Source organism: Acomys minous, assembly GCF_964271855.1.
Source record: "Acomys minous genome assembly, chromosome: 19".
Lineage (NCBI taxonomy): Eukaryota > Metazoa > Chordata > Mammalia > Rodentia > Muridae > Acomys > Acomys minous.
In genome coordinates this window covers 65,600,964-65,627,756 of record NC_140499.1, presented here as the reverse complement: position 1 = coordinate 65,627,756, position 26,793 = coordinate 65,600,964, and the positions used below count along the sequence as shown (strand labels likewise).

The 26,793-nt window shown below is 52.7% G+C and overlaps 4 protein-coding genes across 6 annotated transcripts; 2 read left to right on the top strand and 2 right to left on the bottom strand.

Annotated features, from left to right (window-relative positions):
- The first annotated feature begins 5,780 nt into the window (after nt 1-5,780).
- On the top strand, nt 5,781-8,434 carry TNFAIP8L2 (TNF alpha induced protein 8 like 2). Its single transcript, XM_084768825.1, has 2 exons — nt 5,781-5,886; nt 7,393-8,434. The coding sequence occupies exon 2, from the start codon at nt 7,448-7,450 to the stop codon at nt 8,000-8,002; it is 555 nt and encodes a 184-aa protein (XP_084624951.1). The 5' UTR covers nt 5,781-5,886; nt 7,393-7,447; the 3' UTR covers nt 8,003-8,434.
- LYSMD1 (LysM domain containing 1) lies at nt 8,435-14,956 on the bottom strand (the record flags this gene model as incomplete). The annotated part of the gene is made up of 3 exons (XM_084768824.1): nt 8,435-9,545; nt 10,080-10,441; nt 14,777-14,956. The coding sequence occupies 3 exons, from the start codon at nt 14,954-14,956 to the stop codon at nt 9,407-9,409; spliced, it is 681 nt and encodes a 226-aa protein (XP_084624950.1). The 3' UTR covers nt 8,435-9,406.
- An 841-nt stretch (nt 14,957-15,797) lies between these two features.
- On the top strand, nt 15,798-19,969 carry LOC311590029 (sodium channel modifier 1). 2 transcript variants are annotated; one of them, XM_084768823.1, is made up of 7 exons: nt 15,798-15,939; nt 16,152-16,222; nt 16,826-16,896; nt 17,209-17,303; nt 17,412-17,500; nt 19,357-19,551; nt 19,822-19,969. In XM_084768823.1, exons 1-7 carry the CDS (start codon nt 15,889-15,891, stop codon nt 19,922-19,924), a joined length of 675 nt encoding a protein of 224 aa, XP_084624949.1. In that variant the 5' UTR covers nt 15,798-15,888; the 3' UTR covers nt 19,925-19,969. The 2 variants fall into 2 exon arrangements, with proteins under 2 accessions (XP_084624949.1, XP_084624948.1); XM_084768822.1 differs by having other exon boundaries at nt 16,826-16,914.
- Nucleotides 19,970-20,454: 485 nt separating this feature from the next.
- TMOD4 (tropomodulin 4) lies at nt 20,455-25,505 on the bottom strand. 2 transcript variants are annotated; one of them, XM_084768821.1, is made up of 10 exons: nt 25,378-25,505; nt 24,270-24,432; nt 23,906-24,062; nt 23,337-23,453; nt 22,716-22,805; nt 22,489-22,619; nt 22,140-22,247; nt 21,259-21,402; nt 21,004-21,148; nt 20,455-20,579 (listed from the first exon to the last, which is right to left on the bottom strand). In XM_084768821.1, the coding sequence occupies exons 2-10, from the start codon at nt 24,390-24,392 to the stop codon at nt 20,557-20,559; spliced, it is 1,038 nt and encodes a 345-aa protein (XP_084624947.1). In that variant the 5' UTR covers nt 24,393-24,432; nt 25,378-25,505; the 3' UTR covers nt 20,455-20,556. The 2 variants fall into 2 exon arrangements, with proteins under 2 accessions (XP_084624947.1, XP_084624946.1); XM_084768820.1 differs by having other exon boundaries at nt 25,355-25,499.
- Between the last annotated feature and the right edge of the window lie 1,288 nt (nt 25,506-26,793).

Here is a 26,793-nt window from a genome sequence, read left to right as displayed (position 1 = left end):
TCTTTCCTATGCTTTTAGAATTGTGCCTGTGTACATGTGAACACCTGAGCCAGATTCCGTGTGAAGGTCAGAAGCCAACTTCTTTTGGTTTTTGTTTTGTTTTTTGTTTTTCAAGAAAGGATTTCTTTGTGTGGCCTTGGCTGTCCTGGAGTAGCTTTGTAGACCAGACTGGCCTTGAACTCACAGCGATCCTCCTGCCTCTGCCTCCCGAGTGCTGGGATTAAAGGCGTGCGCCACCATGCCCAGCTTAGAAGACAGTTTCTAGAAGTCCGTTCTCTCCTTCCACTCCGTTGAGGCAAGGCCTCCCGGTTTCTCCGGCTGTGCTGTGTGGTACAGGCTAGCTGGCTTATGAGCTTACAGGGGAATTCTGCCTTAGGAGTGTGGGCTCTGGGATTCGCGCCTCTACATCCGGCTTTTCACATGAGTCTTGGGAAGCTTGCCTCATCAGGACCATGCGGCTCATCCTCCCCAGCATCCTTTGCGCCCCTCCCACGGGCACTGGCGACCTTGAACTTCTGCTTCCAGTGATTCTGCAAGGCTAATCCGTATGAACTCTCAACACCTTAGTGTGATAAATGTGTGTTTCTTTTCTACTGGGGAACATAATTCTACCCCTACATAATTCTGCCAGGACAACAGGGGCATGTCATCAAATATACAATTTACTCTTTTATGATGTTTTATTGGCCAGGCGGTGGTGGCGCAGAGGCAGGTGGATCACTGAGTTCGAGGCCAGCCTGGTCTACAAAGAGAGTCCAGGACAGCCAGGGCTATACACACACACACACACACACACACACACACACACACACACACACACACACAAACCTTGTCTGGAAAAAAACAAAATTAAAAGCAACCAAACAAAATTAATGTTTTATTTACTATAACTCTGAATTTTGGAATGGGGCACGGGCACAGGCTCTCTCTGTAGCCCTGGCTGGCCTGAGGCTCTCTATGAAGCCCCAGAGGGGCCTCAAGTCTCAGCAATCTTCTTGTGCAGTGTCAGCCTCCCAGGTGCCGAGAGACCCATGCGCAGTGCACGCCTGGCTCTGATTGTAATGACTCTGAGAGAGACTGGGCTGGCACTGTGATGCTCTGGCCGACGCCTCTAAAATACCGGGGTTACAGACTCACCCCGCATCGAAGCCCTTCTTCCTCTTCTTTGCGTTTTTTCACATTTATTTTGTGTGTGTGCTTTGCCTTCATGCGTGTACGTACATGTAACACATGCATGCGGTGCCAGTGGAGGTCAGAGGGAGGAACCCAGGTCCTCGGCAAGAGCAGCCGGCGCTCCGAGCTGCCCAGCCATCTCACTAGCCCGTTCTCTATTTTTAATCCTGTCTTTTTGTTTTCATTGGTTCATTTGTTTTGCTGTTGTTGTTTTATTTTGTTAAGACCGGGTTTCACTAGGTAGCCTTGGCTGTCCAGGAGCTCACTGTGTAACCCAGGCTAGCCTTAACCTCAGAGAGATTTGCCTGCCTCTTTCCCCGCCCTGCCCTGCCCCCCCCCATCCCCTAGTGCTGAGATTAAAGGTGTACACCACCACACCTAGGTTTTCTTTTCTTTCTTTCTTTCTTTCTTTTTTTTTTTTTGTTTTTGTTTTTGGTTTTATTTATTTATTTATTTATTTATTTATTTTTGAGACAGGGTCTCTCTGTGTAGCCTTGGCTGTCCTGGAACTCACTTTGTAGACCAGACTGGCCTCGAACTCACAGTGATCCACCTGCCTCTGCCTCCCGAGTGCTTGGCTTTTCTTTTCTATGACACATTTTCCTCAATACACGCGTGTGTAACAATATCTCTTGTGAGATTTTTGACATTTGCATGGAACCCCACCATTTTTGGTGGGTATAGACAGGAGAATCTGAAATTCAAGACTAGTCTGAGCAACTAAAGCTGCACAGAGAAACCTGTCTCTGAAAACAAAACAAAACAAACACAAAACAAAAAACCCAAAAACTGGGCTGGAGAGATGGCTCAGTGGTTAAGAGTGCCACCTACTCTTCCAGAGGTCCTGAGTTCAAGTCCCAGCAACCGCATGGTGGCTCACAACCACCTATAATGTGATCTGATACCCTCTTCTGCAGATAAAGCACTCATATGCAATAAATAAAATAAATAAATCTTTAAAAAACAAACAAACAAACAAACAAAAACAAAAACAAAGCAGGTCATGGTACTCTTTCCTGCAATCAGAGTTTTTAGGACGCTGAGGTAGGCAGGAGGATTTCTGGGAGTTTAGGGGTAGCCTAGGCTATAATGTGAGATCATGTCTCAAAACAAGGGCTGGCACTGCAGCTCAGCGCTGAAGGGCTGCCCAGAAAACTCGAAGCACTAGGCCCAACCCTAACGTCAACCGCAAAAGCAACCAAGACGTCAGGTGGCCACACCTGTCCGACACAGGGGGACCGCAAGCCTGAGGCTAGATAGTAGTAAAATCAAAACAGAACCAAAGTTCCAGCCTTTCCCTTGGTCCTTATAGGCGCTTGGTGTGTGACTTCTAGAGCTGGAAATCCTTGCTGGATTATTCTCCGGATTCTCATTAACCCGGAATCATTTTTTGTTTTGCTTCCACCAGGCCTCAGAGACTGTTGTCATCAGGGCTGCCAGTGACCTCCTGGTCACAGTCCCCTCTTAAGCCTTTATCCTGTTGTCCCCTTTGTGGCATTTGACCCCAACGACCTCTCTCTCCTTCCTTGGAAGTCTCTCATCTTTGACCTCAGAGGGTTATTTTTCTCCTGACAGAGACAAGTGGCTTAATAAATATTTCTCAAATCTGTGAATGGCTCCCTTAGCCTCTCCTTAAGTGTGGGTGGTCTCCGAGGTCACGTCTTTAGACACCCTCTTTTGCTATGCATTGACTCTAACAGCGATAAGGCCCACCCCACTACTCCCCCACGACCCCCCCAACCCCTCCATTACAGCAAGTGCCTGTGTACTGTCATCAAGAAGCTCAGGTGTCCAGCTAAGGTCTCTGTTGAGCTTGAGTCTCACATAGATCATGATTTGCTGGGTACGTCCATTTGATTTTTATGTACAATGTGTGCCTTTTTTTTTTTTAAGCTTTCTGTTTGTTTGTTTTTTGTTTTTTGTTTTTTATTTTTTTGGTTTTGGTTTTTCGAGACAGAGTTTCTGTATAAGAGCCCTAGCTGTCCTGGACTTGCTTTGTAGACCAGGCTGGTCTCAAACTCAGTGATCCACCTGCCTCTGCCTCCCAAGAGCTGGGATTAAAGGTGAGCACCACCACGCCCGGCTTGTTTTTGTTTCTTGTTGTTTGGGCTTTGTTTGTTTGCTTGCTTTGTTTTTTCAGTGACAGACAATTGTGAGCCACCATGTGGGTGCTGGGAATTGAACTCAGGACCTCTGAGGGCCGCCAGTGCTCTTAACTGCTGAGCCATCTCTCCAGCCTTGTCAGGGTTACTTTTAATATGTATTCACTACTCAGTCTAAAAACAGGAATTTAGACAGGTATGGTGGCGCACGCCTTTACTCCCAGCACTCAGGAGGCAGAGGCAAGTGGATCTCGGTGAATTCTAAGGCCAGCCTAGTCTATAGAGTGAGACTGTCTCAAAAAACCCAAAACAAAACAAAACCAAAACAGCCTAAATAAATAAATAAAAACAGGAAATTTGCTCTTCCTGTTCTCCATCTTGGTGCAGGATCAAGTTGAGAAGAACGGGGCACAGGATGTTCATGTCCACATGCTCGCCCGCAAAGTCTGTGTGGGAGAGCAGAGACAAGCTGGCCTGGGCAGCCAAGGCCAGACACCAAAGCTGAAGACACCAGCAAGTCCTTAGGCCTCAGGAAAAATGAAAAGACTGCTGTTCACTGCAGAGGGGCCAGGGCAGACAAAAATTCTGGAGAAGGCGCTGTTACAAAAAGGGTAACTTCTCAGAGGCCGGAAGCTGCGGGGTTGGAGTCCAGGAACAGACTGAACTGGGCATCAAATACGGCTTCTGTGTGGCACTGGATAGGCCAGGTTTCACTGTCACAGACCAGAGCGCAGGACAGGCTGCATTGGAGCCAAACAGAGAACCAGCAAAAAGTCCAACAGGAGCCAGGCAGTGGTGGCGCACACCTTTAATCCCAGCACTCGGGAGGCAGAGACAGGCAGATCACTGTGAGTTCGAGGCCAGCCTGGTCTACAAAGCGAGTCCAGGACGGCCAAGGCCACACAGAGAAACCCTGTCTCAAAAAACAAAACAAAAAAACGTCCAACAGAAGTATGATGAGTCAGCTTCTGACTAATGAAGCCAAAGGCCGATACATTCTTCTCAGAAAAATGTAATAAATAAATAAAAACAGAAATTTTGGTTAAAAAAAAAAACAGGAAAAAAACCAACCAAACCAGGACAGCATGGCAGGGTGTCATTCTATAACCCTGCTGGCCTGGAAGTCGCTGTGCTGTTTGTCACTGTGTAGCCACACTGGGCTTTTGTTTGTTTGTTTTTGTTTTTTCGAGACAGGGTTTCTCTGTGTAGACCAGGCTTGCCTCAAACTCACAGCGATCCACCTGCCTCTGCCTCCCGAGTGCTGGGATTAAAGGCGTGCACCACCACACACAGGTCCCCCTTTCCTTCCTAAGAATGGTGTTTTGTCAAAGGGACAGAAATTCTGAGACAGGCCAGTGAGATTCTGCCTCAAAGCAAGTGAACCATACCAAGTTCCTGAGTATGACATCAGAAATTTCCTCTGGTCTACATATGCACACACATTCATTTAAAAGATGCCAGGGCGTGGTGGCGCACGCTTTTAATCCCAGCACTCAGGAGGCAGAGGCAGGTGCATCACTGTCAGTTTGAGGCCAGCCTGGTCTACAAAGTGAATCCAGGACAGCCAAGGCTACTCAGAGAAACCCTGTCGGGGTGGGGGGAGATTTTATGCGTCTGTGTATGCCCAAGTGTATGCTTGCCTCCTGTGTTTATGCAGGGGACTCTGGAGGCCAGCGAACATTGGAACCCTGGAGCTGGAGTTGCAGGCAGTTGGCTATATATATAACTTTTTTTTATTTTATATGCACTGATGTTTTGCCTGCATGTATGTCTCTGTGACAGCGTCAATCTTGGAGTTACAAACAGTATAAACTGCCATGTAGGTGCTGGGAGTCGAACCCTTGTCCTCCCGAAGAAGACTCAGAGCTCTTAACCACTTAGCTGTTCTCCAGCCCCGGTGTGGTTGTTTTTTGAAACAGGGGCTTCTCTATGCAGCCCTGGCTGGCCTGGAGCTCACTGGGTAGACCAGGCTGGCCTTGAACTCGGAGAGCCACCGTCTCTTCCTCCAGAGTGCTGGGATTAAAGGCGCGGTTTTACCTCACTGGAGACGCGTCCTGTAACAGCTGCTATGCAGGCCTCCGGCCTCGGGTGTTTCAGCTCGATGCTGCCACCTGCCGGCCACATATGAATCAGCAGCCTTAGCCTTGGCACCTGCCTCCTGCAGATACCGAAGGTGGGGACAGTCTAAGCCAGCCTTACCTGCCAGGGCCTCAAGATGGTTGTGATAACTCTGCCCCACTACACCGCTCGATCGTCTTCGGTACTTCCCTTGCTGCCTCCCACATTAAAAACTCTGCTTTCTCCATGGCCCTCGGTACCACAAGAACATTAGGCAGCAAGAAAGAAGCAGACCACTTAGGTGGGGGGCGAGCTGAGTCCTTTCCAGCTCAGAGCTGCCACCGCCTGTAGAATTCCATCCCTTCTGACCTTTGTCTAGGCTGCTCTTAGGGCACAGGGCCTTCTTGGTGACAGTTGTGATGAACCGGAGGTGGAGAGTAGGTAGGCGGGACTTGGGGTGGGGCTAGACCAAAGGGCCTCTGACTTAGGAGCTTCTCTATTCTGTTGGCGCTGAGGAACATCCAAGGCAAGGCTGGCACCCAGCACCCGGCAGGTGAGAGAGTAGAAATGACAGACGGGCAGCTTTCTGGGGGACAGAGACAGGGCATCCCCACCCCCTTTACCCTTACCTTTCTTTCCATTTTGTGACACTCTCACCTGTGGAAATCTTGTCATCTCTTCCCTCCCCCGCCCCTCCCCCCAAACACTTTCAGTGGATGGAGGGAGGTGTGTCTGAGAGTGAGACCGGGCTTGGGGTGAGGGCTGAGGGATGGAGGTGCACGTCAGGGTGTGACAGAGGCTTAGGCGTGTAAAATATCTTCAGACATTGGAGTTCAGTGACTCGAAGTGAAAGCTTGGCTAGGCTAGAGGTTCATGAGGATGACTGAGAGGCTAGAAAAAGAAAGCGAGTGACAGAAAGCTTGAGTCCTCGGAGAGCCGAGTGGAGGAGACGCAGCAGGGGCCACAGAGAGCCAGGGAACAGGAAGGCGAGGCGGGAAGGAAGGGGTGCAGGCTCATCAGAGCGGTCACCTCCACTGTGTGGGACAGTCCGAGGAGCTCAGGGCGAGCCAGTGACAAACCAAGATGGCAGCTCCCCATTGGGATGCCTCGGCTGGGGAGGGAGGCCCCCGCTGGCCTCCCTCTGCCTCCTCAGACTCCTGTTTTCATTTGGGGGGAGAGGGTGAGGTTGCTCCGCACTGCGGTCACAGCCACATCCTGCAGAGCAGGGGAGGGGGAAGTAACAAGTAAATCAACAGAAGACGGGCAGCCGGGGACCTCGGGGAGAGGACCCTGGCCTCAGGCACAGGCTGTACCACCGGCCGGAGGTGTTGGCTCTCCCTGGGGCTGGAGGTACAGGCGATGGTGAGGTGTCTGTGAGCGGCTGACCCGTCTCTCCAGCCCCCTGCAGTCATGTCTACTAGGCCAAGCTGCTTTCGATCTCTTAGCCCTGCTGGGAAGTGGCCTCACACCGACCTTAATCCCAGCACTTGGGAGGCAGAGCCAGGCAGATCTCTGACTTCAAGGCCAGCCTGGTCTACAGAGCAAGTTCCAAGACTTGGTTCCAGGGCTACACAGAGGAAACCCAGTCTGGGGGGTGGGGGGGTGGGGCAGTTCTTTTAGCTTAGAGATTTTTCACTGTAAAATGGGACTGTTACCCTAATGGAGTTGGGAAACTGACACGGTCCATACCAAGTACTTGGCATCCAGTAGGTTCTCAAAGAAAAACGCCAAGGGCTCTTTTTAGGATTCTGGAGACTGTATCTTCTTCTAAGGCTAGACGGAGCCCCCGCTGACATGGCCTCGTGATCCCGAGCCTGGAGACAGGGCAGCTGTGCCAATTCCCTGCCCAAGGGGAATATCATGCTCTCCATGTGGCAGTAGCCCCGACCCGCCCCTCCAGCCAGGCCTCCCCTTGCTCTTCTGGGCTGTTCTGGAGACAGCACGAGAGGGAAAAAAGCAGAAGCCGGGCTCACAGGATGGAGGGGGCCAGGGGAGAGGGAAGGCAAAGCCGTCAGAGCAGTGAAAACGGGGGAAAGCCGCTTTTCTCTTCTTCTCTAAGGAAGCGGCCTCTTCTGGTGACTGACGTGACTGACCACACGGCCACCCCAAGTACCATGGAGTCCTTCAGCTCCAAGAGTCTGGCTCTGCAAGCGGAGAAGAAGCTACTGAGTAAGATGGCCGGGCGGTCAGTGGCTCATCTCTTTATCGACGAGACCAGCAGCGAGGTCCTAGACGAGCTTTACCGGGTGTCCAAAGAGTACACGCACAGCCGGCCCAAGGCACAACGGGTGATGAAGGACCTCATCAAGGTGGCCGTCAAGGTGGCCGTGCTGCACCGCAGTGGCTGCTTTGCTCCCGGGGAGCTGGCTCTGGCTACACGGTTTCGCCAGAAGCTACGGCAGGGCGCCATGACGGCGCTCAGCTTCGGGGAGGTGGACTTCACCTTCGAGGCTGCCGTGCTAGCGAGTCTGCTCACCGAGTGTCGGGACACGCTGCTGCAGCTGGTGGAGCACCACCTCACGCCCAAGTCACACGAGCGCATCAGACACGTGTTCGATCACTACGCCGACCCGGCCCTGCTCGCCGCCCTCTACGGGCCTGACTTCACTCCGCACCTGGGCAAGATCTGTGCCGGGCTGCGCAAGCTGCTGGACGAGGGCAAGCTGTGAGGGCCTCCGGCAAACCCACTGACGGGGCAGCCGAGGCTCTCTAACCTGCACTGACGCTTCCCCGTCCCCTGGCTTTGTCCTCTTCCCGGGGCGTTGCTGACACCTTCGCCACCCCCACTCCCAAACTGCTGGCTGAGCTGAGCGAGCCGCTCTCCCAGGCAGTGCCGGCAGAGGAAACAGCTGACTGAAGAAGAAGAAGAAGTGAAACTAGGATCTGCTTCTCCCGGCAGGGCTGCCCGGAACAGGGGCGCCTCCTCCTCCACAAACCCAAGGAAGGGGACAATGAAGGCCAGAAGCAGGTGGCCATCAGAGACCTCCTGGGTGTCCTGGAGCTGGCGGCAGCACTCGGACACATACCAGAGGCTTCGTTCCAGGGTTCCTAGCCGGGGCTGGGGGAGGGGAGCCACAGGGAAATAAAACCACCAAACCACGCACAGGCTCGCTGTTTAATCTCCGTAGCGCCACACTCAGGCAGAGGCCAAGAAACACATCTCAGCTCTCCCCTCGCCGGAGCAGCACACAGGCCGACTCCCAGCACCACTGAGCTGCCATGTCTATTTCCTCAGCTTAAGGAACGAAAGACAAACTGTCCTGCAGATCAGGGCTACAGATTACAGATAAATACGAAGTGAGAACAAGGCATAGGCAGGTTTGGGGGTGTGTGAGAAAGACACGACGTCTGGGACTGTCCTCCTCTGACCCCCACGGCATCGTCTTCCACCCCTTAACCCCACCGTGGGCCGAGCAGAGGAGGGCTGAGTTGGCCTGCGGAGAGCTCAGTCCGCACCTACTCTGCTGCTGCTTCTCAGAGCCAGGAGGGGAAAAAGGTTTAGGAATTACTTCATTCCGACTGAGCCCTATCCTTTCGAGTGGGGAAGGGGCCAGCACAGTGCACCCTTCCACCGCACTGCCTCTCCCGGCCGCCGCGGCGCTTGGCTAGGAAGGGGGGAGAGGTGAGGAGCCAGTCACCCCTCACTCGCTGCTCGGGTTTTCCCTCTCTTCAGTGATACGGAAACCCCATTTTTTTTTTCTTCAGTTAAGAGGAGGAAGGAGTTGGGTATAGCAAATAAATATTACTTCAATATAGCACCAAATAAATTAGGTAACATCACGGGAGATGGCGAGGGGGTCTCTGCTTCCTTGCTCTAAGGCCAAGGAATAGTAAAAGGGACAGCAAGGGCACACAAGGACCTCTGGATCTAAAGGACAGCTCCAGATTCAGCCCGTTCCCTACTCTACCAAAAAGTGTCCCTGGCTGAGGAAATCTTGACAAAGAGGTTGGGCAAGAGGGCTGGAGGGAGGTGAGGCAGGCTGGGAGCTCTGCGCATGAGCCTCACCTCAGACTCCTCTCTGCCTCCAGCTGCTCCCTCAAACACCCAGCTTCTCTCGTCAGTCCTGGGAACATCAGAGTTTAAAGATTTCATCTTCCTGGTCCCGTAGTGTCTGGGTCCGAGATGTCCGGGTTAGAGGCACAGGACCAAGGACGGCTCGCTGCTGCATCCGAGGGGAGCTGGGGAAGAGACCTGCATCCTCCTCGAGTATCCTGCGGGTGAAGAAAGGGAAAAGGAGCAACAAATGGCAGCAAGAACCCAAGAATGGGATGGTGTAGTGGGGCGCTGCCCTCCTCTCTGCATAAGCTGGATGGAGTCTCAGTGTCTTCTGGGAAACTAGTCCTGGGCCTGGAGAGATGGCTCAGAGGTCAAGTGGGCTGGCTGCTCTTCCAGAGGTCCTGAGCTCAATTCCCAGCAACCACACGGTGGCTCACAACCATCTGTAATGAGATCTGCTGCCCCCTTCTGGCCTGCAGGTGTACATGCAGCCAGAATATTGTGCACATAAGACACAAATCTAAACAAACAAAAAACTAGCCCTAACACTTGGGCACAGTTCTTGCATTAGGGAGAAGACAGCACCCACGGAGCCTATCTTCACCCCGCCTCATCCCACTCCAGCCGCCACTGGCTCTGTTCACAGTCTTGTAATCAGAGGGGGGAAAGATCCCCTCTTGCTTCCTCGGCGGCACTTTGGCTACTTATTAGTTTATGCAGGGACGTACAGGGGCCGGCTGGAGACTCACCCACTTTCCCCTCTCCTCAGCTTCCGGGCGGCAGCCTTCTTTGACAGGCTGATTTGTGAGTCAAGCTTCTTAAGAAAATCAGAGGCAGAGAGGTCGTGGATGGGCGTGGAGGTTTCCTGGCGAGGTGGGAGGGCCGCGCCATTGGCCGGGCCTGAACTGGGCTGTTCACTCTTCCCCTTCACTGACTGTGAGCCGACAGCATCCTTACTTGGGTGGACCTCTTCCTCTCCATCATTTTCCTCCTCGGAATCCAAACCATTAAACAGGTCTCTGGGCTCTGTCAGGATGGGGATGTAGACAGTTTTCCTCAGGAAGATGGAGTCGTTGGTATAAAGGCGATTTGTACGCTTAATCTGTTCCATCTTTAAAAAAAGAAAAATCACCCGAAGTCAATGAATGACAGTAAAATACACTGATCTTATATAACATATCAAGTTTTTTCTTTTTTTCCCTTTATTTTCACTGTGTAAGCCAGGGGAAATCTTGGGATCTGCCTGGTTTAGCATCTCAAACTTTTATTACTGGTGTGTGTGCTGGGGAGACATGCACACTTGGGTGAGAAGCCTGAAGTCGGACGTCCCTTTCTTTTCTTTCCTTCTTCTTTTTATTTAATTTTTTATTTTTCTAGACTCGCTATGTAGACCAGGCTGGCCTCAAACTCACAGCAATCCATCTGCCCCTGCCTCTTGAGTGCTGGGATTAAAGGTGTGCTCCACCATGCCCAGGCTCATACTTTCTAGTCTTAAGACACCTTCAGGGCTGGAGAGATGGCTCAGAGGTTAAGAGCACTGGCTTCTCTTCCAAAAGTCCTGAGTTCAATTCCCAGTAACCACATGGTGGCTCACAACCGTCTATAATGTGATCTGATGCCCTCTTCTGTCCTGCAGGTGTACATACAGGCAGAACACCGCATACATAATAATAAATAAATCTTAGAAAAAAATCAAACAAACAACAACAAAAATAAATAAATAAAAGACACCTTCATATTTCTAAAAATTGAGGGGGGGAAAAAAGAGAAACTAACAACCAAACCAACCCACAACCCTTTCATTTATTTATTTATTTTGATTTTTCGAGACAGGGTCTCTCTGTGTTAGCCTTGGCTGTCCCAGACTCGTTTGTAGACCAGGCTGGCCTCGAACTCACAGTCTCTGGGAATAAAGGCGCCTTTCATTTATTTAAACACTACCAAAACAGGTGTGGTAGTGTAGGCATATAATCCCAGCCCTCTGGACATACAGTGGGAAAGAACTTGAATTCAGGGTCATTTTTGGGTGCCTGAGTTTGAGGCTAGCTGGGGTTCCTTGAGGCCCTGTCTGAAACAAAACAAAACAAGCTACTAGTATTTAAAGTCCTCCTAACTAGCCAAGTTTCGAGACCCTGTCTGGAAAAACCGAAAACAGAAAAGTCTTCCTAACTAAAGCTGAGGGGCTGGAGAGATGGCTCAGTCTGGCAGAGGAGGGTTCAGTTCAGCCATCTGTAACTCCTGCTCCAGAGGATCCAGCTCTCTTCTGACCTCTGTGGACACCAGGCACACTCATGGCACACAGACATACATGAAAGCAAAACACTAAAGCTAAATTTAAAATAAAAAATAAACAAATAAAGCTGAGCCAGGTATGGTAGTGCACTTTTTATTTTTATTTTTTGAGACAGGGTCTCTGTGTAGCCTTGGCTGTCCTGGACTCGCTTTGTAGACCAGGCTGGCCTCGAACTCACAGCGATCCGCCTGCCTCTGCCTCCCAAGTGCTGGGATTAAAGGCATGCGCCACCACGCCCAGCTTTTTTTGTTGTTGTTGTTCTTTTTTTTTTTTGGTAGTGCACTTTTTATTGAGACGGGGTTACTCTGTTTAGCCCTGGCTGATGTGGAACTCACTGTGTAGACCAGGCTGGCCTAAAACTCAGAACTCCACCTGCCTCTGCCTCCCCCGAGTCCCCGAACTGGGGTTAAAGGTGTGTGCTACCACTCCCTGCTAATAGTGCGTATCCTTTCTCCCAGCACTTGGAAAGCAGAGGTGGGCAGTTCTCCCAGTGTGAAGCCAACCAAGCTACATACTGAGACCTTGGCTAATGATAGACAGGCAGACAGACAGACAGACAGATCAATCTGGATGGGTGTACAGTTATAGCTCCATAGTACAGGGCTTGCCTAGTATGCGCAAAGTCCCTAGCAGACCTCCAATAATAAATAAATAAAAATCTCACACGCAGCCAGACGTGGCAGTGCATGCCTTTAATTCCAGCACTCGGGAGGCAGAGGCAGGAGGATTGCTGTGAGTTTGAGGCCAGCCTGGTCTACAAAGTGAGTCCAGGACTGCCAGGGCTACACAGAGAAACCCTGTCTCGAAAAACCAAAAAAAAAAAAAAACCCCTCACATGTGTTTTCACATTCTTGCCCACAAACACCACACTTAATTGCGCTTCCTCTTTCAAGGCCACATGTCTTTACTAGAAAAATCAATCTGATTAACCCTCTAGCTGGCTTAGCAACTTCCTATGGCTCCTCCTCGCTGCCTAAACAATAAAATCCAAATGAGGACTCGAGGACTTTCTCCATGCAGCCCCCACAGGAAGTGTCTAGCCTTGTCTCTTTTCTGCACCCTACCACTGAGCTACACCTTTACCTTCCACCCCACCAGTTCCCTTGGGCCGCTGTGTGCGCGTAGCTGGCCCCACTGTGTGTGCGCGTAGCTGGCCCCACTGTGTGTGCGCGTAGCCTTCGCATGCTGAGGGCTGAGACAATAGGTTTGTGTCACCAAACTTGGCTTTCAGACTCCACCCCCACCCCCACCCCCCGCATTAAGAAAGGGTTTCTCTGTGTAGTCCTGTCTGTCCTAGAATTCACTGGGTAGACCAGGCTAGCCTTGAACTCAGAGATCTGGCCGCCTCTGCCTCCGAGGGCTGGGATTAAAGGTGTGCGTTGTCATGCCCCGGAAGCTTTCAGGGGTCTCCTAACGTCTATGTGATTGGACACCATGCCAGAGCTGAGAGACATAAAGTTAAAAGGAAACTATTCCTGCTCGGAAGGAGTTTGGGGACTGCTAGGAGACAAGTGGGTTCAGCAGATGTGCCGAAGGGAACAGAGGGAAGGCTCTAAGTCTCCAAGGCCCAGAGCAGCGCTACTCCTAAAGCCTACACTGCAGAATGCAGTGGTCACACTCCAATCTCAGCACTCATGAGGCAAGAACACCGTAAATCCAGGCCAGCTTGGGCTACACAGCAAAGAACTTTCTAGAAAATCCACCCTTCCCCGAAAAAAGCACATCAACTAATACTCACTTCTAAGCAAAAATCAGCTGGACGGTGGTGGCGCACGCCTTTAATCCCAGTGCTTGGGAGACAGAGGCAGGTGGATCGCTGTGAGTTTGAGACCAGGCTGGTTTACAAAGCGAGTTCAGGACAGCCGAGGCTAAAACATAGAAACCCTGTCTCAAAATACCAAAAAAAAAAAAAAAAAAAAAAAAAAAAAGCCAAAATTTAGAAGTTTTGGATTTCCCACCCCTTGTGAGTATTCTTTATGCAATCGCTGCTTCTTCCCCATTTCTCATGAGAATTTAAATTACACGAGTACACCAACATACATTCATGCTTTATCTCCAAGGAGGGTTAGCATCAAGCTTTAAGTACAGCAAGCACTGTCTAAATTCAACATGTCTGTATGTGGTAAAACAGGATATAGACGGGAAGGCTGAAACCTTAATGCAAATATATATATATTTTTTTGGTTGGTTGGTTGTTTTGGTTTTTTGAGACCAGTGTCTCTCTGTGTAGCCTTGGCTGTCCTGGACTCTTGTAGACGAGGCTGGCCTTGAACTCACAGCGATCCGCCTGCCTCTGCCTCCCGAGTGCTGGGATAAAAGGTGTGCGCTACCACGTCCAGCTGCAAGATGTATTTTTTGTGCCCATCAAACCTGACCTGAAATACTTGGTGTCTGTAGAGGGTACACAAAGAAGGCAGAGCGCTGGAGTGGAGATAGGACTAGGGTTAGTTACCTAGGGAAGCTAGCTCTTCCAGCCTGTAATCCCAGCACTCGGGAGGCAGAGGCAGGAGGATCTCTGTGAGTTCGAGGCCAGCCTGGTCTACAAAGCGACTCCAGGACAGGCAAGGCTGCACAGAGAAACTCTGTCTTGAAAAACCAAAACAAACAAAACAACAACAACAACAAAAAGGTGCTCTTCCTTACTTGCTGTAGATATTTAGTAACTCTCTGTTTTGTTTTTTTCTGCATGGTTAATCCTATAGGCCTGAGAGTCAGACAGATCTATCTGACACTCGAGTTACTTGACCTCCTTTTTTATTTTTTTAAAGATTTATTTATGTTATGTCCTATTACAGATGGTCATGAGCCACCATGTGGTTGCTGGGAAATTGAACTCAGGACCTCTGGAATGCTCTTAACCGCTGAGCCATCTCTCCAGCCCTGGTTATCAGACTTAAGTTGATAGAAGCCCCGCCCCCACACCTCCCCCACAATCCACAGGCTCTGCTCCTCCTACTGGGATAGTAGAGCAGACGCGTCCCAACTAGATGGTGCTACACTGAGATGTGGAAACAAAGTACGGGAGGGGGTTAAATAAAACAGACCGTAATATAATTAGACTGTCGGAGGCGGCGGCTTAGCGGGACACCCACTTTCCCTTGGGCACCGCATCTCTCCTAAATGGTCCCCACATCTCAATCCTACAAGACTCACCGTCACCCCATATTTGAGGGCTAGTCCAGCCAAAGTGTCTCCAGGCTCCAGGTGATGCTCCAGGCGCCTTTCCCTCACCGGGGAGCAGGACGACTGGACCAGGCTTCCGTAAGAACGCGCACGACTGCCGCGCAGCAGCCCCGACCCCCCGAGTGGAGGCTGTCTCGAGGGGGAAGCCATCTCCTCGGGCTGCCAAGATCTAGGCTCGCAACCGAGCAAAGCCCAGCTGAGTGTGGCCAAAAATGCCGGCCGAACCCAAGGATCCAGGGGATTCGTTTTCTCTTCTCTCCTCCCTCTTCAGTTTCCCCGCTCTCGAGAGACTACATTCGTCCTCCTCCTCCTCCTCCTCTTGCTGCCGCTTACCGAGCGTGGGGTTACAGTCCGCACCCTAAGAAGTATGCCGGGACGGTTCCATCTGTCCCTCCTCAAGCCCTTTGCCCACACTCGCCTCGCCCGAGCCGTGAGCCGCGGACGCCTCTGGCTTTCGACGCCCCCTCCCCAGCTCCCCGCAAGCCTGAGCCCTGGGCCCCCTCATCAACACCCTCCCCTCGGCGTGTGTCCCCCGACCTCCAGCAGCCGGGGCGCCGGGAGCCCCCACATCCTCCCTGTTCCAAGTCAGGGCCACCACCCAGGTAGGTTGTGGCTGCGGAGGGTGAGCCCGAGGGCGGCGAGAGTCCGCAGCGTACTGTCCGCCGCGATCCCCGACGCCTCGCTCCGCATCAGGAGGGCCCCACTCTGAAACTCCAGCTCCTCGTACTGGGTCTTAGACCCCTGAGCACCTGGATCCTTCGAGATGCGAGGGCCTGAGTCCAGGTGAGCGGTAAGCTCGTTGAAAAAAATAAAAATAAATAAATAAATAAGTAACCAGAAGACTTCATTTCCCAAAAGGCACAGCGTCCTCAGTGCATCATAGGAAATGCAGGCCCCGCTCAGGGCGCTGGAGGCGGGCCTTCCGGCTCGCGCGGTGCATGCGTGGAAACTCATCCCCGGAAGTACTCAATCCGAAAGAAACCGGAAGCAGGGGAGGCGATAGCGTACTCTTCCTACGGTGGCCTAAAGGAGCGGCGAAGTCGCCGTAGGAGAATTTGCCATTTCTGGGTCTCACAGTTGCGATGTCTTTCAAGAGGGAAGGGGACGACTGGAGTCAGCTCAATGTGCTCAAAGTAAGCCCTGTGAGAGTCTGACCAGCGTCAGCGCCCTGTTGCTTTGTTTTGTTGCTCGGGCGACACCGGGGGGCGGGGTTTAGGGGGCCAGGACTGAGTGACGACCCCTTCTTCTTCTACCCTAAGATCTGTGTGGCTCCGTGGCGTTTGACTCCCTATGCATGTTATTTCCCTTGCATCCGTCCCTCTTACTCATTTCTCCTGTCCTGCAGAAACGAAGAGTCGGGGACTTGCTGGCTAGTTACATCCCGGAGGATGAGGCGCTGATGCTGCGGGACGGACGGTGAGGGCGAAGAGTGGATCAAGCCTGGGGGTTCAGAGGCTCAACAAACTTAAACTTCTTTACTAAGATGATCAAGAGTATAATAAGCCGGGCGGTGGTGGTGCACGCCTTTAATCCCAGCACTCGGGAGGCAGAGGCAGGAGGATCGCTGTGAGTTCGAGGCCAGCCTGGTCTACAAAGCGAGTCCAGGACAGCCAGGGCTACACAGAGAAACCCTGTCTCAAAAAAACAAACAGACAAACAAACAAACAAACCAACAAACACACACACAAAAGTATAATAGGCTCCCTGGCGGGAAGTGAGCGTTGAGAGGAGATGAAGATCGGGAGAGGGGGGAGTTGGCGGGGCGCTGGGACCCGCGAATACTGCAGGCTCTGACGCACACACCGGTTTATCATCACCACTTACTGTTTGTTTGTTTGTTTGTTTGTTTGTTTTTCTAGACAAAGTTTCTCTGTGTAGCCCTGGCTGTCCTGGACTCACTCTGTAGACCAGGCTGGCCTCGAACTCACAGAGACCCACCTGCCTCTGCCTCCCGGGTGCTGGGATTATAGGCGCAGGTGCCGCGACACCGGCCGTCATTCCCTTTTCTTGTTCCCCTAGTTTTGCTTGTGCCATCTGCCCCCATCGACCAGTACTGGACACCCTGGCCATGCTGACCGCCCACCGTGCAGGCAAGAAACATCTGGCTAGTAAGTGTAGGAGAAGCTGGGAGGGTGGGAGGAGAGAGAAAGCTCGCGAAGTTTTGGCAAGCCCCCGGCATTGTGTTTTCATTCCCTTTGCTTTATTTATTTATTTATTTCTTATGTATACCATGCTCTGCCTGCATGTACACCTGCAGGCCAGAAGAGGGCGCCATATCACATTACAGATGGTGGTGAGCCACCGTGTGGTTGCTGGGAATTGAACCCAGGACCTTTGGAAGGGTAGGAGGGGCTCCCAACCACTGAGCCATCTCTCCAGCCCCCCTTTGCTTTTCTCCTCAGGTCTGAAGCTGTTCTATGGCAAAAAGCAGTCGGGTAAGGGAGCAGAGCAAAATCCAAAACCTCAGACTGAGCCGAAGACAGATAGCAAAGCTGAGGTGAGAGAGAGCAGGTCAGATGTTGTTCAGACAGGGCTGAACTGCACCGAAGACTTGAAGGGACCTTTGCTCCTCACAGCTCTGACTCTCTCTTCCCTCCATAACCAGGCTCCTTTGCTAACCCAGACCCGACTAATCACCCAGAGTGCTCTACACAGAGCTCCCCACTATAACAGCTGCTGCCGCAGGAAGCACAGGTCTGTGGAGTGGGAAAGCCCGCAGTGGGAGAGGGAGGAAGAGCTTGACCGCTCGAGAGTTATTGACTTCCAGATCGTATTCTGAGAAACACTGATCTGTGGAGATGTTGTTTTTTTTTAAAAATGGTTTATGATTTTAAATTACATTTTAGGAAGCGGAGAATTGCAGCATTGTAATCCTATTTAAGAATAGTAACGTTGGGCTGGAGAGAAGGCTCAGGGGTTAAGAGCACTGTCTGCTCTTCCGGAGGTCCTGAGTTCAGTTCCCAGCAACCATATGGTGGCTCACAACCATCTGTAATGAGATCTGGTGCCCTCTTCTGGCGGACAGGCACTTGTGCAGGTGGAACATTGTATAATAAAAAACTTTTTTTTGTTGTTTTGTTTTTCGAGACAGGGTCTCTCTGTATTAGCCTTGGCTGTCCTGGACTGGCTTTGTAGACCAGGTTGGCCTTGAACTCATAGCGATCCTCCTGCCTCTGCCTTCTGAGTCCTGGGCTTAAAGGCGTGTACCACCACGCCCAGCCCCATAATAAATAAATCTTTAAAAAAAAAAATAGTAACATTACCAGGCAGTAGTGGCTCACACGTTTAATCCCAGCATTCAGGAGGCAGAGGCAGAGGCAGACAGATCTCTGAGTTTGAGGCTAGCCTGGTCTACAGGTTATAAGACAGCCAGGGATACCCAGAGAAACCCTGTCTAAGGGGGGAAAAATCAAATGTGGTGGGGGCAGGGATAGTAATGTTAGCTGGGCTTGGTTGTACACTTGTTTTGTTTATTTGTTGTTGGGACAGGGTCTCTTTTTGTAGCCCTGCAGGTCCTGGAACCTTGCTATTTAGACCAGGATAGCCTCAGTCACAGAGATCCACCTGCCTCTGCCCCTCAGGTGCTGGGATTAAAGGCATGCGTCACCATGCCTAGCTGGAAAACCTTAAGACAAAAGCTTAGAAAGATTAAGCTAGTTTTCCTCAAATTCCTTTTTTTCCTTATTTATGTATTTATTTATACATTGGTGTTTTGCCTGCATATATGTCTGTGTGAGGGTGTCAGATCCCCTGCAGGTGGAGTTGCAGACAGGTGTGTGAGCTGCCGGGTGGTTAATGGGTATTGAACCAGGTCCCCTGGAAGAGCAGCCAGTATTCTTACCCTCTGGGCCATCTCTCCAGCCCCCGCTTTTCTCAGATTCCTAATTTCAAGATCTTTCATATGTAGAATACTTGAGATCTTAAGAAACTAGAACCAGGTCATGGGGGCGCAGCCTGTAACCCCAGCACTCGGGAGGCAGAGGCAGGCGGGTCGCTGTGAGTTCGAGGCCAGCCTGGTCTACAGAGTGAGTTCCAGGTCAGCCGAACAACACACAGAGACTCTGCCATGTTTGTTTGTCTGGTTTTTCCAGACAGAGTTTCTTTTCTTTTCTTTCTTTCTTTCTTTCTTTCTTTTTAAAAGAGATTTATTTACTTATTATGTATACAGTGTTCTGCCTACACAGAAGAGGGCACCGTGTGGTTGCTGGGGATTGAACTCAGGAGCTTTGGAAGAGCAGCCAGTGCTCTTAACCTCTGAGCCATCTCTCCAGCCCTCCAGACAAGGTTTCTCTGTATAACAGCCTTAAGGGTCCTGGGCCTGCTTTGTAGACCAGGCTGGCCTCGAACTCACAGCAATCCACTTGCCTCTGCCTCCCAAATGCTGTGATTACAAGCGTGCGCCACCACCCCCGGCATGAAGCCCTGTCTTGAAAAAAGAAAAAAAATCTTGAGGAGCTCAGCTTTGGCACCACTGCGTTCTGGGCTCGGGAGGCCGCGGGAAGCCGCTCTTTCCCTCCGCTGCTTTTTACCGCCTCTTGTTCTCCGTCCAGACCAGAAGCCCCAGCTCCCTCTGTCCCCGCTTCTCCTTTGCCAGCACCAGAGGTCGGACTCCGGAGTTCAGCGACAAGTAGGGAACCCGAACCTAGGGCAGGATCGCGTGCCAAAGAGTCAGCGGCTCCCCTGGCTTCCGCACCCCTGAGCCCCACAAAACGACGGGCCCTGAACCATTACCTCACCCTCCGCAGGTGAGTCTGTGCGTCCGCTCCTCGGCTTCCTTCTGTCTCCCCTGACCTGCCTTTTTTCAAGCCAACTCAACTGCTTTTTTCTTATCACCAGTTACTTTTTAAAAATTATATTTGCCTATTTATTTATGTAGGGGCATGCTTATGTAAGCCAGAGGGCAGCTTCTAGGACCGGGATCTTTCTACCCCGTGGGTTCCCAGGATGGGATCGGCACCATGAACCTTTTTCATAAAAGCATCCCTAACCGGCTGTCTTTGCGCTCATGTTTCCAGCTCTGGATGGGTCCCAGATGGGCGAGGCCGATGGATAAAAGATGAAAATGTTGAGTTTGACTCTGATGAGGAAGAACCCCCCGATCTCCCCTCGGATGAATAACCCTGTTCGTTCCACAAATAAACCTACAGTGGGGTCCTGGGAGTACACCGGCCCTCGAGTCACGTTCCTTGTTCAATTTCAGGATTTCAAATCTGCTCATCCTCAGGCCGCCCCCCCCCTTTCCCACAATGCACATGGCTCCCTTACTTCTGACCCCTCCCCCACTTTCTCCCAGCCAAGCGTCAGCTGCATTCAGCCCGGTGCCCTATTAATAAGTCTGTGAGAGCGAGGTCGCTGCCTTTCGTGTGGTCTGATCCCTCCCTGCCACCACGCTAAATTCTCTTCAGATCACAGGTCGACTGTGGGTAGGGCACTGAGGGGCTCCGGCCACCCCTGTCTGCAGAGAGGACTGAGGCCAAGTACCCTGTGGAGGGACTAAAGCCTTTGGCAGATTTATGGGGAGCACAAGGGGCAGCGCCCCTCCTGCTGTAACCTGAAGCTCCCGGCCTAGTGTATAAATAATCCGAGAAGAACTGGCAGTGACCCGCGGAGGGCAGCGCCAAGATCCACCCGGGAAGGAGACGGGCGGCGTGAACAAAAGGGATTTTATTTACAGGAAAGGGGAGAGAGACTAGGGTTCCTGTGTCCGCGGCTCTCGCCTCTTGTGGGGAAAAGGGAAAGGGAAGGGGAGGCTATGTCTTCTTCTGCTGCCGACCTGTAAAGGGAGAGTAGTAAACAGGTCCGTCTCTTGTTTGGACAAGGCCTGTTTCTCTTCCTCCTTTTCCTTAGGCGCGTAAGGGCCTCTGCCTCTGCCTCTGCCTCGTGCCACCTGATGGGCCTGTTCCATGTTAACAAAGCAAAGTCTGGAACACACCCTGAGCGTAAAGGGGCCGCGCCTCTGCAGGTTCCCCGCACGCTGGCTGCCCACCTCGTGTGGCTGTGTGTCAGGGAGGAAGGCTTTTCTGCCTCCACCTGTGTGCCGGCCGCCCATGACGTCACGACGCCGGCCTTCAGGGCCCGCGCTGTCTCGGCCCCTGCCCTCCTCCCCCTTCTCCCCCTCCTCCTCCTCCCCCTCCTCCTCCCCCTCCCCCTCCCCCTCCTCTTCCTCCTCACGCGCGCGCGGGGTCGGAGTTACTCACGCAGCTCGTTGTTCCGGGTCATGGCCTGGGCCGCTCGAGCTCGTGGTCCTTGTTGTGTGAAGTGGTACCCGAAACGGACAATAGAGGGACACTGCTCCAGCACGGTGGCCATCTCCATCTCCACCGCATCACCAGGCCACTGGCGCTGAGGGGGAAAGGGTGAAGCCATCAGATATGTGTGGCGGTCACCGCCCCAGCCGCGGGCCTCTGAGCGCTGCGCTGGCTCCGCTCGCTCGATGAGCGGCCCGCGCTGACCTGGTTGTCCACACGGAGCTCGGTGAGGGTGGCGTTTTCCCGGACCGCCTTGAGCACAGCCATGAGGCCTGTGCTGCTGATGAAGTTGGACTCAATGTTCAGGCTCTGGAGACTACGGTTCTCACGCAGCATGGCGGCCACCGCCTGTGAGGGAGGGGCGCGTTAGCCTTCGGGCCAGTTTCATAGGTGACTGAGGAGACAGAATAGGCGCTGGGCGACAGCCGGAGGGAGACAGCGCTTTGAGGTGACTTGAACTGTGAGGCAGGACGCACCAGGGTTGGGGAGTTGGTAAAAGCATGGAGATTAGGTTGCTGGTGGGAGTCATAGCAAGTTCCAGGGCAGCCAGGGGTAGGTGTGGAGAGAGACCCTGCCTCAAACACAGCTGAGGAGGAGGAGGGGGAGGGGGAGGGGGAGGAGGAGGAGGAGGAGGAGGAGGAGGAGGAGGAGGAGGAGGAAGAAGAAGAAGAAGAAGAAGAAGAAGAAGAAGAAGAAGAAGAAGAAGAAGAAGAAGCAGAAGCTGCAGCAGCAGCCAAGGGGTGGTGGCCCACGCCTTTAATCCCAGCACTCGGGAGGCAGAGGCAGGCGGATCACTGTGAGTTCGAGGCCAGCCTGGTCTACAGAGCGAGTCCAGGACAGCCAAGGCTACACAGAGAAACCCTGTCTTGAACACCCCACCCTCAAAAACGTTACTGCAATCGAGGGTGTTGAAGAAGCTTGTTTTGGGGGGAAAGGACTTTGGGAGTAGTGAGCCGGGGCGGTAGGGTAGGGATTTTGAGGGCTCCCATAAGAAAACCCGATGGGAACAGCACCCCCTAGTGTGACCCCTAAAGGTGGCCCTTGCCAGGGGATGGGAAGAGGGTGGGGGTGCCAGCTGGCCTTACATTGGCGATGGGGTCCCCACTCTTTGTGGCCACCAGACTGAAGCTCCGGACATACGTGTTAGTCTTCATGGCTTCACACAGCTCACTCAGCACAGGTATCGGGATGTCCTGTGGGGCGGGGACGGCGGGCTGAGGGGCCTCAGCATCAGGGGGCGCGGGGGACGGCGGGCTGAGGGGCCTCAGCATCAGGGGGCGCGGGGGACGGCGGGCTGAGGGGCCTCAGCATCAGGGGGCGCGGGGGACGGCGGGCTGAGGGGCCTCAGCATCAGGGGGCGCGGGGGATGGCGGGCTGAGGGGCCTCAGCATCGGCAGTTACTCTTGATACTATCTGGGGAAGGCCGCCAAATACCTGTATATTATTGAGGTTCACCTCCTCCAGCTCTTTGTCATTGCTTTGCACCCTCTTTAGCATTTCCTCAATGTTTGTGGGGTTTGGGGGTTCATCCGGTACCGGCTTGTACTTGTCAGGCTGCACCACACCTGGGGGTGTAAGAGCAGAAAGGGAGCCCCAGCATCCCAATGTCACACCTCCCCACGGGGCGGGGCAGGGCGGTCAGGGTTCCCCAGCGCACTCACTGCTGATGCCTTCCGTGTTGCAGATCTCTCCACTGCAAATGGCATCATAGTATTGCTTGTTGCTCATTAACGTGTACATGCCCAGGATCGCTGGTGAGGGTAAGCAGAGGTGCACGGCAGGTAAGGTGCACGCACGCCCAGCCCTGCCTCCTGCCTCCCGCCGCTGAAGCCGGTTTAGATCTTGCAGAGTTTCTCACCCCCCCTCGGACATAAACCTGCTGTGGCAGTGATTTCTAAGACACAGAGGCCTCAGAAGGCCCTTCAGGAGCCAGGGGGCGGAGGGGGACGGGGGAGTGAGGACCACCGGCAGACAGCCCCGCTCTCATCCCCCTCACAGTCCCTGTAAGGCTGCTCTTGAGATGTTAACTTACTAAATTAAAAAAAAAAATGAAGCCAGGTATGGTGGCGCACCCTTTAATCCTAGCACTCGGGAGGCAGAGACAGGCAGATCTCTGTGAGTTCGAGGCCAGCCTGGTCTACAAAGTGTGCTCCAGAGCCAGGGCTACACACGGAATCCGGCGGGGGGGGGGGGGGGGAGCACCGCCTGAGGCTCAGGCCTGCCCTAGTTAAGATAAGGACGCCATAAGCTCCATCCTCCCTCAGCTCCCCACAGCCGCCCACCTGCAATGTCACACATTTCAGCATCTGTGGCATGGGACAGCGCCTCCTCCAGCTCAGGCTCCAGAGTGATCTGTTCCTGTGCTGGAATTTCTCTCTTGGGCTGAATGTAGGGTTTTCCTGATAGAGAGATGAAGGACAGTTCAGGTAGAGGTGACTTCTTCCAGGACGGTGACCTCATCTTCTGTCCCCTTGTCCATGTGGGGTCAGACTAGATCACCAGTGGACACCAGAAAGCCTGAATTCTCTAGAAGCACCGGGCTCTTCGGTCCTCTGCTCTCTCATAAGAATTGAAGAGTAGGGCTGGTGTGGTGGCTCACGTCTGTAATCTCAGCATTCAGCAAGCTCAGGGAGTCCTAGTTCAGGGCCAGCCTGGGCTACACAATGAGATCCTAGCTCAAATATTAAAAAACAAAACAAAACAATAACAACTGAAGAGACTAAGTTAGCAGGCCGCTGTCCTGGGCCTGAGCCCTGACCCAGTAGCTGCTGGAAGCGGTGAGGGACGCTAACGGGGAGATGCAGCAGATGGCCACCTTGTTCCTCGGGGCACAGATGTTAGGGTGCCATACCCTTCTTTTCGCCGGTGAAGGGCACCAAGTCATCACGCTCTTTGACTTCTAGCGCCTGTTGCTCCAGGTATTGCAATAGGGCGTCTCTGTCTAGCGGCCCTGTCGGGCTCTTCTTCGTCTGGTCACGCTGTCTCAGTCCGGCTGGCAGGAGCATATTCTTAGGGATGAGTTTTGGGAGGAACAAATCAGGACTCTCCAGACATCTTTTCTCCTGGCTGTTGATAGTCTTATTCTTAGGTACCCAGCACCCTCTCCTTCCCACATGTGCAGGGACACCCTGACCCCTGACCCCTACCTCAGGCCCTGGTCACAGCCACCAAATACGCACTCCTTCCCACATGTGCGGGGACGCCCTGACCCCTACCTCAGGGTCCATTTCTTGTAGCTCGCCGTCCAGCTGTTCTAGCTCCTCGGGGCTCAGGGACCGCAGGATCTCATCTTCATCTATGTCTCTGTATTTCTCCAGTTCCTTCTGATATGATGACATGGTGGCCCCTCCCCCCGCCCCGCTGTGTGACACTCACAGCCTGGGGGAACACAGGAAAAGTTGTTGGACATGGACACTGAGGACACAAAAAGTCCAGCCATAACTAGAACACAGACCTAGAGGCTACCAGGGATGGGAACATCAGATATGTCACTGTGACAATTAGTTTCCCTCCCGGTTTGGTTCCTGCCCTTGCCGGCCAGTCTACATGGGGACTCTGCTCCAGGCTGGGTCTGTCTGTCCACCACGGTGTGACAGAGAAATGCTGGCAGCATCCACCCCTCCAACCCTACCCGGCAGTGTCTCTTGCTCTAACACAGCTGCTGAAGGTCCTGTCAGCACAGCTGGCTCCTTGCCCAGTTCCTACCGAAAGGTGGGAGGGGGTGGCAGAGAGCTTCGTGGCCTCCCTCCCCCCCTCCCCGTCACCCAGGCCTTTTTTGAAAGCGGCTTTGAAGCAGGCAAGGCTGGCTGGGTTAGAGCGGGGGCCGCCTATGCTGCCCTCATCTTCTCCTTTACCGGAAAGGACCAAGACTTCACTTTCTGCGTTGGCTAAAATTCTGAACCCTAAGGGAAAGTAAGGCTTGGAAGCCAGGGCGCTTCCAGACTGGGGGAAGGGCAGTATGGCCTCAGAAGGCGTTCAGTTCCCATAATCTGTCACCAGAAAGGTGACACTAGAACACTGGGGGGAAAGTCTTCTAAATGGGGTAGTGGGGTGATTAAACTTGCACAATCTTTTAGTGTGAAAAATGCACTCGAGTCCTAAATATACACCATGCCAAATATGGAAGGTGGTTCTGAACGTGAGACACTGACAACATAAGCTGTACAGGGTGCACACAGGGCAGTGACAGAAACGCACACGGAGTGACAGCGGCACGGACACACCAGCTCACTTCCCCCAGGGCCACTCTACCCATCTCCCACCAGTCTCTGGCCCCTAGGACCCCTCCTTTCCAACCTACCAGTCCTAACGGCCACCTCTCACCTCCCCTTGTCAGTTGGTCCGTCTGTTGTACTGGGGCACTGTCCGGTCAGCAGGAGGAGCCTGGTGCCGGGGGAGAGTGGGGGAACAGTGAGCTCAGCATTTTATTATTTTAGCTCTGGCCAGGTGGGGAGTGGTGGGAGATCACATATACACAGACCCCATACCTTGCCCAGCCCTGAGAGCCCCTAGTGGCCAGTATCAGCCATGACACCTCCTCTTCTCCAGTGGAGATCAGATGACCACTGCAGGGTACCTGTTCCCTTCAAAGCACTGACCGTACCAGGCCAGGCCCAGTGCGTCTCATCTGCGTTCCTTCCATCGGGGAGGCTGAGGCAGGGCTGCTACAAGATAAAGAGCAGCCTGGACTACGTGGTGAGCTCAAAGCCAACACGGGAATCATAGCAAAACCTTTTTTAAAAGGGGGAGTAGGCAGCAGGGCTCAGTGGCGCACGCCTTTAATCTCAGCACTCTCGGGAGGCAGAGGCAGGCAGGTGGATGCGAGTTCGAGGCCAGCCTGGTCTACAGAGTGAGTCTAGGACAGCCATGTTACACAGAGAAACCCTGACTCAAAAGAACAAAAACCAAAAAGGGGGAAAGGGTAAGGCAGCTGGGCAGTGGTGGCACACAGTGTCTGTGAACTTGAGGCCAGCCTGGTCTACAGAGCTAGTTCTAGAACAGCCAAGGCTACAGAGAAACCTTGTCTTGAAAAAAAAAGGGGGGTGGGGTGGGCTGAGGAGCTAGTTATGTCAGGTGCCTGGGAGTGTTTGCTGCACAATTGTAAGGACTAGAGTTAAATTCCAGCACCCACACACTGGTCATCTGGCACGTGGCTGTAACCTCAGCTCCAGTGGCTGGCAAAGACAGTATAACTGGGGGCTTGCTGGCTTCTGATAGCCTAGAAAACATGAGCCCAGGTTCAGAGAACCTGCCTCAAAGGAACAGGTAGACTTACAGAAGACACTGGCTGGCCTCCGCATGTGCATACCACCCCTGCCACATGCTCAAATAGACACACACATCCCTCTCACTCTCTAAGGTAAGCATTTTGTTTTGGTACTTAACTTTAGTTGAAAGACTAAATATGGATAACCTAGGTAAACGTAATAAAAATATATAATAACTTGAATAAAGGCATCTTTATGAAGCCCATACTTTGTGACTATATGCTATTTAAAAAGGACCAAGCAGGCCAGGTGTGGTGGCGCAAGCCTTTAATCCTAGCACTCGGGAGGCAGAGACAGGCAGATCTCTCTGAGCTCGAGGCCAGCCTGGTCTACAAAGAGAGTTCCAGGACAGCCAGCACTATTACACATAGAAACCCTGTCTTGAAAAGCCAAAAACATAAAAATAAAAATAAAAATAGGACCAAGCAGCTAACGGAGGTCCGCACCTCTAGGCCTAGCACAGGGAAGGTTG